Consider the following 14050-nt stretch of genomic DNA (forward strand, 5'->3'; position numbering starts at 1 on the left):
GGACCTGAGATTTAGACAAGAGTTGGCTCATTACCCCAACATTGTATATGCACATTCTATTTTATATATATTTTATAACCAACTCTCAGGTATTAACTCGTCGCAAACCATTTGATGACCTTGGAGGGCCAGCCTTTCGTATAATGTGGGCAGTTCATACAGGGGCACGACCCGACCTTATTCAAGGTTGCCCGCAACCAGTGGAATCGCTCATGACAAGGTAGGGGGTTGAATGTATTGCTGTATTCTATATGGGTGGGGTGGCCCTTGTTTGAGGGAGGTTTTAGACCAGAGTTGTTCCATTACCCCAACAATGTATATGTACATTCTATTTTATATGCTTGTCCTGTGTTCTGTTTCATACACTTCTTTTAGCTTATAAGTTACCACGTATGTAACTTTGTAGATAATTAGTTTTATTTGGAAAGCTACTACTTTTATTACATTGTTTGTGTAATTATTGTTATGTTTTATTCCAAGATGTTGGTCGGCGAAACCAAACGAACGCCCGAGCATGGATGAAATAGTCGTCGCTATGAGCGACCTTATGCAGTTTTTCCCTGGTGGGAATTCCCCCCTGAACTTCCCCTTACACGATAGTGACAGTATACCAAGTTCGGAGAGTAGTTCGTGTTACGACTCCAGTATTACTGACAGGTGGGTGCTTTTAGTTGTATATTTTCTTGTGGGTTTAGGTTTTTTTTACATGATGGTTTCTTATGGGTTGTCTAAGTACCCCCGAGGTATATAAAACAGAACACCATGATATCGACTATCTAAGTACCCCCGAGGTGTATAAAACAGAACACCATGTTAACGACTATTGTTGCCCCGCCATGCAAGAATAAATAAGTTAAATTACCTCATTATAACCCTATAACACACATTGCAGCACTCGAGAAAGTTACATGGGCACAATAAGCGATACAGTTCGTAAATCTGTGCACAATATTCACCCAACTGTGACAAACATTAGTAAAGTACGACCTCCATCGTGTTCCCCTGTGTTGGGGAATCCCCGGGCCCAGGTGAGTTGTATGCAAATTAGTGATCCTAAATTGTATGCAAATTAGTTGATTTTATATTGTATGCAAATTAGTTGATTTTATATTGTATGCAAATTAGTTGATTTTATATCGTATGCAAATTAGTTGGTGTTTTTTATATTGTATGCAAATTAGTTGGTTTTATATTGTATGCAAATAAGTTGATTTTATATCGTATGCAAACTAGTTGGTGTTTTTTATATTGTATGCAAATTAGATGACCCAGGGTTTTATAAAATGGTAAAATGATATTTTTTTTATTAAAACACTTATATGAAATAAATATTAATATATTTGTGATTTTCCATACACTTAACATGCATCTTGTGCACCACCACCTGGTTGATTATAATTTATTCGTTCACCACAGGATGTCGCCGGAGATGCACGAGTTCGTTCAAGATCCCACACACCAGACCCGCAGAAGAATCCTGACCCACAAGGTTTGGTGTAAATGTATCTAATATATGTGTTTATATAAGTAATATATGAATTTATGTACATAGTGTTTAAAAAGTCACTGTGTACTGTTTCTATTTTATATGGGTGAAGTCCTTGTCAAGGACCTGGGATTTAGGCCAGATTTGGCCCGATACCCCAACACCCAGAAATGTGCACTGTTAGATTAGGACTAAAGTTTTTGTAGAAAATACATAACATTTGCTATGTATTCCATTATACCACTCAATATATGTTTTTTTGTTCAACTTATTATATGCTTATAGTTACAATTATACTCCTTTCTCTTCTTAAAGTTCTTTTGGAATGAAAAACTTCCTAAACTATTTCCTAAGCCTCTTTACAGAAAATAATTACTGTGTTTGAAAATCTGGTTATACTTACTGTCTTTTTAAAGTTACATTTTTTTTCAATCACTTGACTTTGTCACGGTTTTTAAATTTAAACTTTATTGAATGAGTTAGAATATTTTAACAATCTCATCCCAGATTCTGCTAAAAAAATTCAAAAATGGCCTTTCACTATAAAGTTTTTAGATTTTGTTTAAAAAGTGAAAAGATAAGATTTTGTTCAATTTTTAATAAAAAAGTTTTTTGTTGAAAAAGTTTTTATTAAATTTTGGATAATTTTTTTTTTTTATAAAAGTTGAATAAATCGTGACGCCTTTCAATTTGAAACCTATCTTTACAACCCACCCAACCTATTAAGGCAAGAAGTATAAGAAAGGCCATCGACGGGCTTCTTCCTATGGAAACACATTAGAAATTCCATTTGATGCGATAAGAGATGGAGGTATTGATGCGTAATTGCAGCTGTAGGCGGAGCTTAGTTCAATCTAACACAAATTTAAAGGGTTTTAGTTATAGAGATTAATATTTTGTTAGTTAGTTGGTGGTCTTATAGTTTTTTTAAGCTCACTGGAACGGTTTCCAGTAGTTGCAAGACACTTTTTAAACCCAGATTACAATAAATTGAGTTAAAGTGGGGTGGGGGAAGATTGGACACCTTTTACCTCTATTATCTCGTCCGATTTGGTAGTACACAAAGAACATTCAAAGAAATATAAAACTGTATCCTCACGACTCCCATAGATTGCTGTTAATTTTTTAAAACAGGTTAAGAATATTCGGATATTATGTGCTAAAGGTGTCCCATCTTCCCCACCATACTATATTTGTCATCTCAACTAACTTATAGTACCAGAGAATTTACAATTCCCCGCTTAGTGTATATTCCTGTTAAACAAATATTTAATCCTAGTTGGAAGGTATAAGTCTGTTACCATTGTAGGAATAAAACCACTATTCTAACTTTACACAGCTGATTTCAACACACATGCTCATATGCCACACCACGCTTGTATCCTCACATTCACTGTATTGCATTCATATATAATTGTGGTTTAGTTTTTTTGATTTGTCGTAATTGTTTTATTTTAATCGTGTTTGGTTTAATTTTTACTCAACACTAATTAGAATGTAGTGATTTGCAAACCAATTAAAATACAGTGTCTTGATTTGATCTTCTGCAATTTAGATTAAAACCTAATTGTAAGTTTTTATGTATTTTCAAAGTCTTAACTTAGCATTCTAGATTAATAAGCCAACTCTCACCAAAAACTTAAGTCCAATAGCATGCCTCACTGTAGGACCTCCTCATAAGAATAGAATGTGCATATACAATGTTGGGGTAATGGGTCAACTCTGGCTTAAATCCCAGGTCCCATGGCATGCCTCATTGTAGGACCTCCTCATATAGAATAGAATGTGCATATACAATGTTGGGGTAATGGGTCAACTCTGGCCTAAATCCCAGGTCCCATGGCATGCCTCACTGTAGGACCTCCTCATATAGAATAGAATGTGCATATACAATGTTGGGGTAATGGACCAACTCTGGCACAAATTAGAATCTTGGCCTTGCTTATTTAACCTAACTTAGGTTTAGAGTAATGGGTTAACTCTTATCCTAAAATATAAAATAGTTTTTTCAACTTGACTATTTCCAGCCATTGCCCACAATTCAGCAGCACAAGCCATTATAATATTAATTACGAATTATTTCTGCACAATTGTTTGGTAGCATACTAATACAACTTGTAGTAGATATGTTTCGTTCATAGAATTAAAATGACTGGTTTAGCGGTAATTCTCTTCTTTTCTTATTTCAATTAATATGTTTTTTTTTTGCCAAAACAAAAAAGATAAATATTATTGATAAATATGATGTCTACCACAAAAGCACCGTTAGACTAAATAATATGCCTGGCAAAAACAGCCTATATATTTATACAAGCATTTAACATTATTATGATGTCATAATGTGCATTCACCCACAATAACAGCCATTATTTCTCAGCTTTATCAAAAGTTACAAAATGTGAATCCCGGCGTCGATCTTCTCAAGACCTGATCGCAGAATTTGAGCAAACTACAATCACTCCACCTCGTACTCCTATCGGGTCACGATCAGGAAGTCCTTCCCCCGCCAAGTGAGTGTTTACAAACAGCCCTTTTATTCTTTTAAAAATGCCCCCAATATATTATCAATATTGTGACGTATTTATCTTATTAAAAGGCCATAATTAATTCCAAACAAAACGTCCCGGAAACCCTTTTATTATTTGTTTTTTCCTCCGTGAACCCTTTTTTTATAACCCTCTTTTTACAGACAAGTCCTTAAACGTGTTCGTTCCGGTAACCCCTCACCCATATCGGTGGTGGTTCCCCCTGGCCCCAGCCCACCCCTACCAACGCCAGGTATTCCACCTGGCCCCACATCCCCCCAAACCACCCCAACGAACAACCGACCTGTATCATACACCAACCACATTCAAAGCTTCTACGACCCAAGGCACCAATTATCATCAGGTTGTTAATTTCTTAGTTTGTTCTTTAAAATTTTAGTAAAATTAGGGGAAGTAATAGCCCACAAAGTATCATGCATGGTAGGTAACTGGTAAGCAGGCACGGGGTGTATAAAACAGACCACCCATGTTATAACGACTGTCATTGCCCCGCCATGCAAGGATTAACAAGTTACATATGTGGTAACGTAAGCGAAGCGGCACAAGAATGGAACAGAACACCTGTGTTATAACGACCAATGCACCAGGTTTGGCACCTGCAACGGATCTCTGTGTTTATAACACTACTTATATTTACCACCAACCACAACCATGCCAACCATTTACTGGCTTTTTATTCACTTTTTTATTTGGACAACCCATCAGTGGTTCACTAACAATTACACTCATGTGCTAACTGCTAACATATATGTACCACAACACCCAGGTTCTGACTCACAATGTGATTCCCTTCCACGAGCATACATTACATTGGAGCTCCACCTTCAGCCGTTACCTCCATCAACTTCGTCCAAAGAGTCGATGGCGATACATCAACAACACTGTATGCTAGCTGAGGATTATTTAAGGGTTCAGGTAATGAGGTTTATGCTTTCTGGGCCTTGGTATAGTGTTTAGCGCGCCTGCCTGTAACCCAGAGGTAATAGGTTCGACGCTGCTACCATTGTGGGCAGGTGTGTCTTTGGGCAATTGCTCCAACCTAGTGGTCACTTGTGGATTGTCAAAATTATCAGCAATACATAAAAAAAATCCAAAAACAAAATATTAGGTAACATATTATATGGGCGTGGTTACTGTGGTCCTACAGCGTGACATGCATACATGGTAACTCGTAAGCGGGCACGTGGTGTTTGAAACAGAACACCGTGTTATAACGACTGTCGTTGCCCTGCTATGCGAGGATAAATAAGTTATATTATATACGTTAATCATTCATTCACTATACTAACAAATGCATTCAACAGACGGAAATAGCTTTGCTTAAACAGCGGGGGGAGCAACTGAGGTTGGGTCTCGCTGATGATGAGCGAGAGAAAAGCGAGGACGATCGACTTAACGTCGAATATCAGCAATTGGTTGCTGAGAATACTTCTCTACAGAAGTGGTATGACAAGATGAAAAAGGACCTTGCAAGAGTGAGAGAGAACCAACATAAAACTAGAAATTAGAAAAAGGTACAAGCACTCTGTGTGGTTTAGTCACTCAACACTCTGGGTGTTGTGTTTAAGTTTCAGCACAAAATTTATCACTAATAAGTTATTTTACTTTGAAAATTCATTTTTGAGGCGAAATTTTTAAATTTCGGTTTACTGCTTTACATTTACCCCAATAATAATGTAGTTTATTCAAAATTATGATGTCACATTCCAGTTTTATATTTCCTTTGTTACAAAATAATCTATTTTAGGTGTAATTTACATGACAGATTTATAATGTGACATTTTTCGACGAAAATCATGAAAATTTTATTTGTTTTATTTCTAAAAAAGTTAGTTTACTAGTGTTGTTTCTTACGTAATGGTCCCCTTGTTTTTGTAAATATATTGCGCTTAAAATGGGACCAACATTGATCTTCCTTACTATGTTGTTTACATACTTTGGGATGCTTAATACAAGGTATAAACAAAACTAATGCTCACTTTTAAGTTATAACATGGGTGTCTTCTTAAACACCAGACACACATGGTGTATTCATACACCACATGTTCACTGTCAAGTTATAACATGGATGTCTTCTTATACACCAGACACACATGGTGTATTTATGCACCTCATGCTCACTGTTGAGTTATAGCATAGGTGTCTTCTTATACACCAGACACACATGGTGTATTCATACACCTCATGCTCACTGTTGAGTTATAACATGGTTGTCTTCTTATACACCAGACACACAAACTATAAACGTTTGTTGTCACATAAAAACTATAGATAGATTAATAGCAGTAAGGTGAATTAGCGCAGAAACATATTTGTAATCTTTGGGTCTTCATGGGTTTATAGAATTCAATTGTAAAGTTAAATAAAACAGACCCATATTTAAAACATTATTCTATAAGGGTGAGGTCCCATGGCGAGGCATGGTATGGGAAGTTGGGATTTGGACCAGAGTTGGCCCATTACCCATTTTGAAACAGTGTAACAAATGCAAAATCGGCATTTACTGCTGCCAGCTATGTGACCAATAATCTATGTTGTGTTTAAAGTCTGCTTTTGAGATCTAACACTGTTACAGTGTTTACAGACGTTTTTTTTTTCTCCAAAAGTCAGTGTTTCCATTCATAAAACAGTAATATTGTTGATTTCGTTTTCACTGAAACTTCTGTTGACAAACGCTATGGCTGAAGGCCTCCGTGAAGTGTTGCCAGATTTAAAAAAGTCTTCGATCTCCTCCATACTTCTGCCTTTGGTTTCCGGAACAAATTTATAAACGAACAACACTGTAGCGATCGCCACCGTCATAAATGGTAACAGAACGTAGGAACCGAGGTATAACTGTTAAAGGAAAACATGATTATTTTGGTACGCGAAAAGCGACAGGCTTCAATATCTGGTTAGGTTCATGCGGTAGCATACTGGGCGTTTGGAAAATGGATCGACTGTGGCACTAAATATTACACGTCGCATGGCTTGCCCTACTTTAGAACCTCACCATTATAGAAAAGAATGTGGGAATACAATGTTGGGGTAATAGGCCAACTCTGGTCTAAATCCCAGGTCCCATGGCGTGCCTCACTGTAACACGTCATATAAACGAGTATTATTTGGTTCTCCAACCTTGGCCGGGATTCGAACGCAGCCCCCTAGTTTCCCACCATCCATACCAACATTTATACTCATACTTACAAACATATAAGGTGTAGCAAAAGTAACGATGGTGAACGACAGCCAGAAGCAGAACACCGCCACCGTCATAACTCCTGGACGCGCTGATTGGTTGTTTAGCTCAGGCCCCATGACGTAAGCGACAATGCCAGGACCGATGTTTACGCCGAGAATAAAACCTGCAACAAATAAAGTAAAGTGGGGTAAGATGGGACATGCGGCAAATAATGCCGGGCGGGGTAAGATGGGACTATTTGTATTTTCTTGTCCCGTTTGGCATTTGGTAGTAAACAAGGTCATTCAAGGAATTATAAAACCCTATCCCCACGACTCCTCTATAGACCGTTGTTAATTGTCTAAAACACGATCAAAATATTTGGATATTATGCGCTAAAGCTTCAGCAACTCCACATTTTAGTCTTCCACCAGCTAATGACGTATCACTAGCATCATGACGTCATTTCGTGACGTCATATACTCACCCAACGTTGCTACAATACTGACATACGACAACCATTCTGCTTGGTCATACAAAGCAAGGGAAACGGTGTACAGAATCGTGCTCATCACTATGATGAGGTTCCCGGCCAAAATGAGCGTCCTGCGGCCAAATCGTTCCGAAGCCAAACTCTGTGGGGAGACAAACAAAACTTCTTGTTTGCTATCTCGAAAACGATAGCGAATATCATATTAATAAAAGAATGAAGAGAATGGAATGAACAGTAAAACAATAGTTGTTGGAACACTATAGATAAAAGGAACAGAAAAGAGTATCAGAGTTAAACAGCGTCGCTTTTGCAATCACAATTATTCTTGCCCAAGAGACATATAGTAGGGTGGGGTAAGATGGGACACCTTTTCATTCTACTTTCTCGTCCAGTTTGGCATTAAACAAAAGAATATTCAAAGAATTATAATACCGTATCCTCACGACTCCTATATTTCGATATTATGTGCTAAAGGTGTCCCGTCTTCCACACTACTATATAAAGGCATTCATTGTCCAACTACAGCCGTTACTTACCGAAGTCGAAGCGACAACGACTTGCGCTGCTACGACACCCAGCGATACATAGCTTACTATAGAGTGCGGAATGCCAGCTGTTAGAAACACGGTGTTAAGATTGAACTGGACTCCGTTAATGCCGGTCAGTTGTACAGATGCAAGAACGACTGTGGTGCATGCTAGTTGCCATCGCAACGATCGTGACGTCAGAACCTGACGTCAATAAATATGTAGACGAATCCAAAACAGATTTAGATATTGAATAAGTCGCATTATAGAACTGTAGCTTAATGGCGTTTTAAATATGTCTTGTCTATGAATGAAAACCTACTTATCCTCGCATGGCAGGGCAACGACAGTCATTATAACACGGGCGTTCTGTTTCATACACCTCCTGCGCGCTTACAAGCTACCACGTATGTAACTTACTTATCCTCGCACGGTGGGGCTATGACAGTCGTTATAACAAGGGTGTTTTGTTTCATACACTTCGTGCCCGCTTACTACTTAAGTAAAATTGTGGATGTTTGTTTCAACATTCCGAAGAGATCAATACACATTATGACATCATACTTGCTTCACGGTCAATATCTTTACTGTCGTGACGTCATCAGCTAACACTTTAAGGTCATCAAGTTCTTTGTCTACGTCATCAGTTCCTCGTAACTTGGTGAGGATGTGACGCGTCATTGCTTCGTCCTTACACGTCATAAGTGTGTATCTGAATATAACAGCAGATAGGGCAATTCCTCCAACCCAGTGGCCACCAATGGTTGTCCAAAGTTTTAGCCATTAGTAAAATAATTTACTTCAAAATTACATACATGGTAACTCATAGGCGGACACGAGGTGTATGAAACAGAACACCTGTGTTGTAATGGCCATCATTGCCCCGCCATGCGAGGATAAATAAGTTACATTCATTCACTCAAGACACATTTATAACACCACAGCTCGGCGCCGCAGAGCTAAACCTATACTTTTACGGCTTACAGTATACGAGCCTGATTTGGATAACTCTGGAATGATAAACGAAACGGCCAAAACCAAAGCCTTCGTGTTCGAGTCTCACCTTGGGCTGTCCGGGATCCATTTGATATAAGATAGAAAGACAAGAGTTGGAACAACAGTGAGGGCGAAAAGATATGGCCACCCGGATTTTGTTCCCAACACCTATGTGGAAAAAGGGCCGTAATTATATTTCGGATCTATAATGAGCACGGGAGTGCCAACCATGGTTAAGTCACTCAAGTTCTCACCCACGAGGATATAAATGACCAAGCTAACCAAAGGTCATGTCTGCTTATCCACACACTGCCACAACAACACGTGAGGCTCGTTGTGTGATTGTATGCATAGCTTACACTACCGCCAACATAATGTTTACAATTACCGAAATAGAGCGGGCAATTCCAATCTACCCCATGTACAAATATTTGATTTATTATGACTAATTGTACTTGTTAAAACTATTTATCGATATTGGTCACTTTCATGGGAAAATGTGTCCTTAACGGCAATTTCTTTAACCCAGTTGTCACTAATGGCTTGTACAAATTATCAGCCATACACAAAGACAATTACTCATAAAGTTACATATGTGGTAACTCGTAAGCGGGCACGAGGTGTATGGAACCGAACATCCCGTGTTATAACGACTGTTGTTGTCCGCCATGCAAGGATAAATGAGTTACATTCATTTATTCGCTTGGGTCATTACCCCACACTTTATCAACAACACCAGTTTACGTTACTACACCTCTTTTAGACCGAGAGCATTTCCAACCACGGTCCCAATACCAATCGCTACGCCGAACATTCCCCCCACTGGTCCCCGCACAACAGGGGACGAAATCTCTGAAACGTAAATTGGCCCAATTCCTGTGAAAATAAAGTTCAAATAATTTGGCGCGAAATAGTAAGTATGGGGTTTATAAATACTTGTGTGTTTGGTGTAAGCATGAGGTGTATAGTGGGTTAGGGGAAGATGGGACACCTTTAGCGCATAATATCTAAATATCCTGTTCGTATTTAAAACAATTAAAAACTGTCTACGAGAGTCGTGATGATACGGTTTTAAAGTCTTTAAACTTCTTTGTTAACAACCAAATGGGACGAGAAAATCGAATGAAATAGTGTCCCATCTTACCCCACTCTACTATATGAATATACCATGTGTGTCTGCTCTACAAAAAGACACCCATGTTATAACTCGACAATGAGCATAAGGTGTATAAATACACCATGGGTGTTTGGTGTATAAGCAGACACCCATGTTATAACTCGACAGTGAGCATGAGGTGTATGAATACACCATTTGTGTTTGGTGTATAAGAAGACACCCATGTTATGACAGTGAGCACAACGTACCAATTCCTATTGAGCAGTAAGCTCCCAGAAAAAATCTGCCAATAATAATTGCCTCGTATGACCTCATAAGAACCGATAGTGACGTCAGCAAAGTTGATATTATTGAAAGGATCTGTAATAAAAGCAGTTTTAAATTCTAAAAGTTCAAACTCCTAATAATCTGCCTGTGCTTTAAATATTGGCCTTTTACAAAGACTGTCGTGCCTACTTTGCCCTAAATCGCAGGTCCCATGCTGGCATGCCTTACTGTAGGACTTCTCTCATATAGAATGTGCATATACAATGTTGGGGTAATGGGTCAACTCTGGTCAAAATCCCAGATCCCCCTTACCGTGTATCGCCGTAGAACCTCACCCATATAGAATACAAGCCCAAAAATTATACTGTCAGGCCACAAGGAAAAGTAAATGCCATTTAACCATTAATTAAACACCCACGCCACCCTAATATATACTCACGGTGGTCGCACGGGTTCAAAGTCAAACCTAAATTGTTCCGCAAATATTTTCTTACAGTTTAAACAAAGTTTGGTTCTGAGTTCAAACCGCGGCCAATGCTGTGGCATAAGATCCATGGTTATTAACAGAATAGTTAGGTTTGTACCATTACAATAAGTGATGTAGACGCTTATATTCTTTGTGCGTGAGGTCCTGAAGCTGAAATTTAGGCCAGAATTGGCCCATTACCCCGATATTGTATATGCACATTCTATACGAATGAGGCCCCAACAGTGAGACATCACGCCAACAGGGGACGTGGGGTGAAGGGCAAAGTTGGTACACTATAAACCTAAAAATGACAAGGCGTTTATAAAGGAATTGTATCTTTTATTATTATACAATTGATTGGACTTCATTTTTGTCAGTTACGTTTTCGTAGAACCAGATTCTTACTGTATTTCTTGACACAAGAATCGTCCAACTATATGAGCACCAGATCAGGGTCAGATTTGCGGAATTTTTTACACTTACTAACTCCCTTATATATAACGTCTTTACCTGAGTGTATATCATACTTTTCCTAGGTCCAAGTCGGGACAATAATGGCCGCACCAGCATTGAGCCGAAGACGCCGCCTAGCGGGAAGAAAGTTTCCGTCAAAACCCACAGAAGTTCCTCCGTTTCAATGCTTAGTGGGTTTCCATATCTTTCCTGTGCAGTTGGTAAGGTATCACGACTTTTGTAGGAACGAATGAATGTACACCTATGTAGCTTATTTGTTCTCGCATGGCGGGGCAACAACAGTCGTTACGGATGTTTTGTTTCATATACACCTCGTTCCCGCTTACGAGTGACCATGTATGTAACTTTGTTGGTGATTGTTGTAGGGATGAAACTTGTTTTAGCCTCACGGTTAACGATAGTCGCTACTCGTAAAAATGTGGGACATCTTAGGCACATAATATCCAAATATCCTGCTCGTGTTTTAAACAATTAACAACGTTCTATGGGAGTTCCATAAATACAGATCTATAATTTTTTGAATGTTCTTTGTTTACTACTAAATGGGACGGGAAAATGGTACGAAAATGTGTCCCATCTCCCCCACCCCACTGTAGCCTACATACCATATGCGACTGGTTATTAAACTCCATCACAGGTTCTGCCACTGAGTTGGTCGTACCGATACTGTATCCGTACGGAAAGATTAAACATACTGGGGGGATCAAAGAATGGCTGGGATCAAGGCGTACCTCGTCACCATCTGTGGAATATAACGTGAGTTTATGGAGTCACTGATGTGTTGTTTCGAACGCCAGTCATTTAAAAAGACAAAAATATTCGCTCATAAATTTAAGCGGGAACGAGGTGTATATGAAACAGAACACCCATGCAACGACTGTCGCGAATTATAAAACATCAAATAAAAAGCGTGCTATACCAAATATACATTCTACACCCACCGGAAGTTACACAATCAACCGGAAAACGACAGTCGTTAAAACACGCTTTAAATAAATATCTATTTCAAAATGCTTACCTGAGAGCTGTCCAACTTCTTTTTATTCATGGTGGTATAACATCCCAGGGACGCTACATACGCAATACGTTACACATACGCAGTAGCAGCCAGTATAACTTATTACACTTCACGTTCATTTACCTAACTCATGCTATAACTGCGTGTCTAGCTAATTGCTTTACTCCGCTTGTTAAACATTTACTTCTGAATGTATAGAAACAAAGGACGATTAAGTGTTCGCAATGTTGGTTCAATTACTGCAGTTGTTGAAATGATTATAACAGGCATAAGGTATGTCAAACCTTTCGGCGTTTGAATTTAATCACTAATGGTTTACCCATATGTGTGTTAAGTCATGTCTGCTAATCTACACACTGCAATAGTTTCAGCAACTCGACTGTGGGCATTTGAGTGGCAACCATAGATAAGTCACTCAAGTTCCTACCCACGAGAATATAAATGACCAAACCAACCAAAAATTATGTCTGCTTATCCACACACTGCAATAGCTTTGGTAATTTGACTGTGGGCATTTGAGTGGCAACCATGGATAAGTCACTCAAGTTCCTACCCACGAGAATATAAATGACCAAACCAAACAAAAGTCACGTCTGCTTATCCACACACTGCAATAGATTCAGCAACTTGGCTGTGAGCGTGGCAACCATGGATAAAAACGTTCGTTTACCGTAGCATATTACTGCCCGTATTGTTATACTGTCTGTGACTAACTTCCTATTTTATGTCTTATTTTCAATATAGCAACAAACATAAACGCAAACCAGATTTATATTATTTTAAACATTGATAATACTTTAGTTGTAACTTACCCAAAACACACACATACTAAGTAATATTTCAAAATAAGCCGATGTTCTCGTTTCGATACGAACAGTTTGTTGAAAATGTTTTTATTTTTACCGAAAAAATCATAGATCGTTTCCGGTCGTGCTTATTTTGAATTCAATATCACCCACAGAGCAATATAGGTCTACATGGTAACATGTAAGCGGACAAGAGGTGTATGAAACAGAACACCTGTGCTGTAACGATTGTCGTTGCCCCACCACGCGAGGATAATCAAGTTACATTTATTCGTTCATTTAATACCAACCCATGTTAGCTATGGCAACGTAATATGTTTGGTAAACAGTTTCGTTTGTAATTCTATTAATATTTCGGTTTCGGGTGCAAAGTCAAATCAGATTTGTGAATGTTTTCTTACAATATAAATAAAGCACACTAAACGAAGTATGAATGTAACTTACTGTATCCTCGCGTGGCCGGAAAACGACAGTCGTTATAACACGTGTATTCATACACTTTGTGCGAGTTACCACATATGTTACTTCGTTGACTTTGCTTGGAGTCAAAGTTAAATGTGTTATATTAGTATGGCGGGTGGTGAGTCAATGTTTTATTTGCCATAATAGGCTACCATTTGATCGCAAACAAAGAATATTTACAACATCATATAACCGTATCCCCACAACTCTAAAATGGGAGTGAATGTAA

The 14050-nt window shown here is 38.5% G+C and overlaps 2 protein-coding genes and 1 long non-coding RNA gene across 6 annotated transcripts in view; 2 read left to right on the forward strand and 1 right to left on the reverse strand.

Moving 5' to 3' along the window:
* tak1/mapkkk7 (mitogen-activated protein kinase kinase kinase) overlaps nucleotides 1-6004 on the forward strand; it is an 11628-nt gene extending 5624 nt beyond the window's left edge. The window contains 7 exon segments of one of the 3 annotated variants that reach the window (NM_001078361.1): nucleotides 481-657; nucleotides 893-1028; nucleotides 1417-1489; nucleotides 3864-3996; nucleotides 4176-4375; nucleotides 4799-4947; nucleotides 5337-6004. In NM_001078361.1, coding sequence (NP_001071829.1) covers nucleotides 481-657; nucleotides 893-1028; nucleotides 1417-1489; nucleotides 3864-3996; nucleotides 4176-4375; nucleotides 4799-4947; nucleotides 5337-5540 — 1072 coding nt within the window. In that variant the 3' untranslated portion in view covers nucleotides 5541-6004. 3 annotated transcript variants of the gene reach the window in all.
* LOC100179942 (solute carrier family 2, facilitated glucose transporter member 5) lies at nucleotides 5813-12745 on the reverse strand. 2 transcript variants are annotated; one of them, XM_026834824.1, is made up of 10 exons: nucleotides 12554-12745; nucleotides 11572-11724; nucleotides 10574-10685; nucleotides 9963-10084; nucleotides 9276-9376; nucleotides 8777-8924; nucleotides 8222-8416; nucleotides 7680-7827; nucleotides 7219-7376; nucleotides 5813-6867 (listed from the first exon to the last, which is right to left on the reverse strand). In XM_026834824.1, the coding sequence occupies exons 1-10, from the start codon at nucleotides 12581-12583 to the stop codon at nucleotides 6652-6654; spliced, it is 1383 nt and encodes a 460-aa protein (XP_026690625.1). In that variant the 5' UTR covers nucleotides 12584-12745; the 3' UTR covers nucleotides 5813-6651. The 2 variants fall into 2 exon arrangements, with proteins under 2 accessions (XP_026690625.1, XP_009858894.2); XM_009860592.2 differs by lacking the exon at nucleotides 12554-12745 and adding an exon at nucleotides 12141-12253.
* Nucleotides 10036-12822, forward strand: LOC113474315. The gene is made up of 4 exons (XR_003395978.1): nucleotides 10036-10121; nucleotides 11598-11735; nucleotides 12173-12291; nucleotides 12752-12822. It is a non-coding gene; the product is annotated as an uncharacterized LOC113474315 (long non-coding RNA).
* Nucleotides 12823-14050: the final 1228 nt, after the last annotated feature.

Source organism: Ciona intestinalis, chromosome 6 (assembly GCF_000224145.3).
Source record: "Ciona intestinalis chromosome 6, KH, whole genome shotgun sequence".
Classification (NCBI taxonomy): Eukaryota; Metazoa; Chordata; class Ascidiacea; order Phlebobranchia; family Cionidae; genus Ciona; species Ciona intestinalis.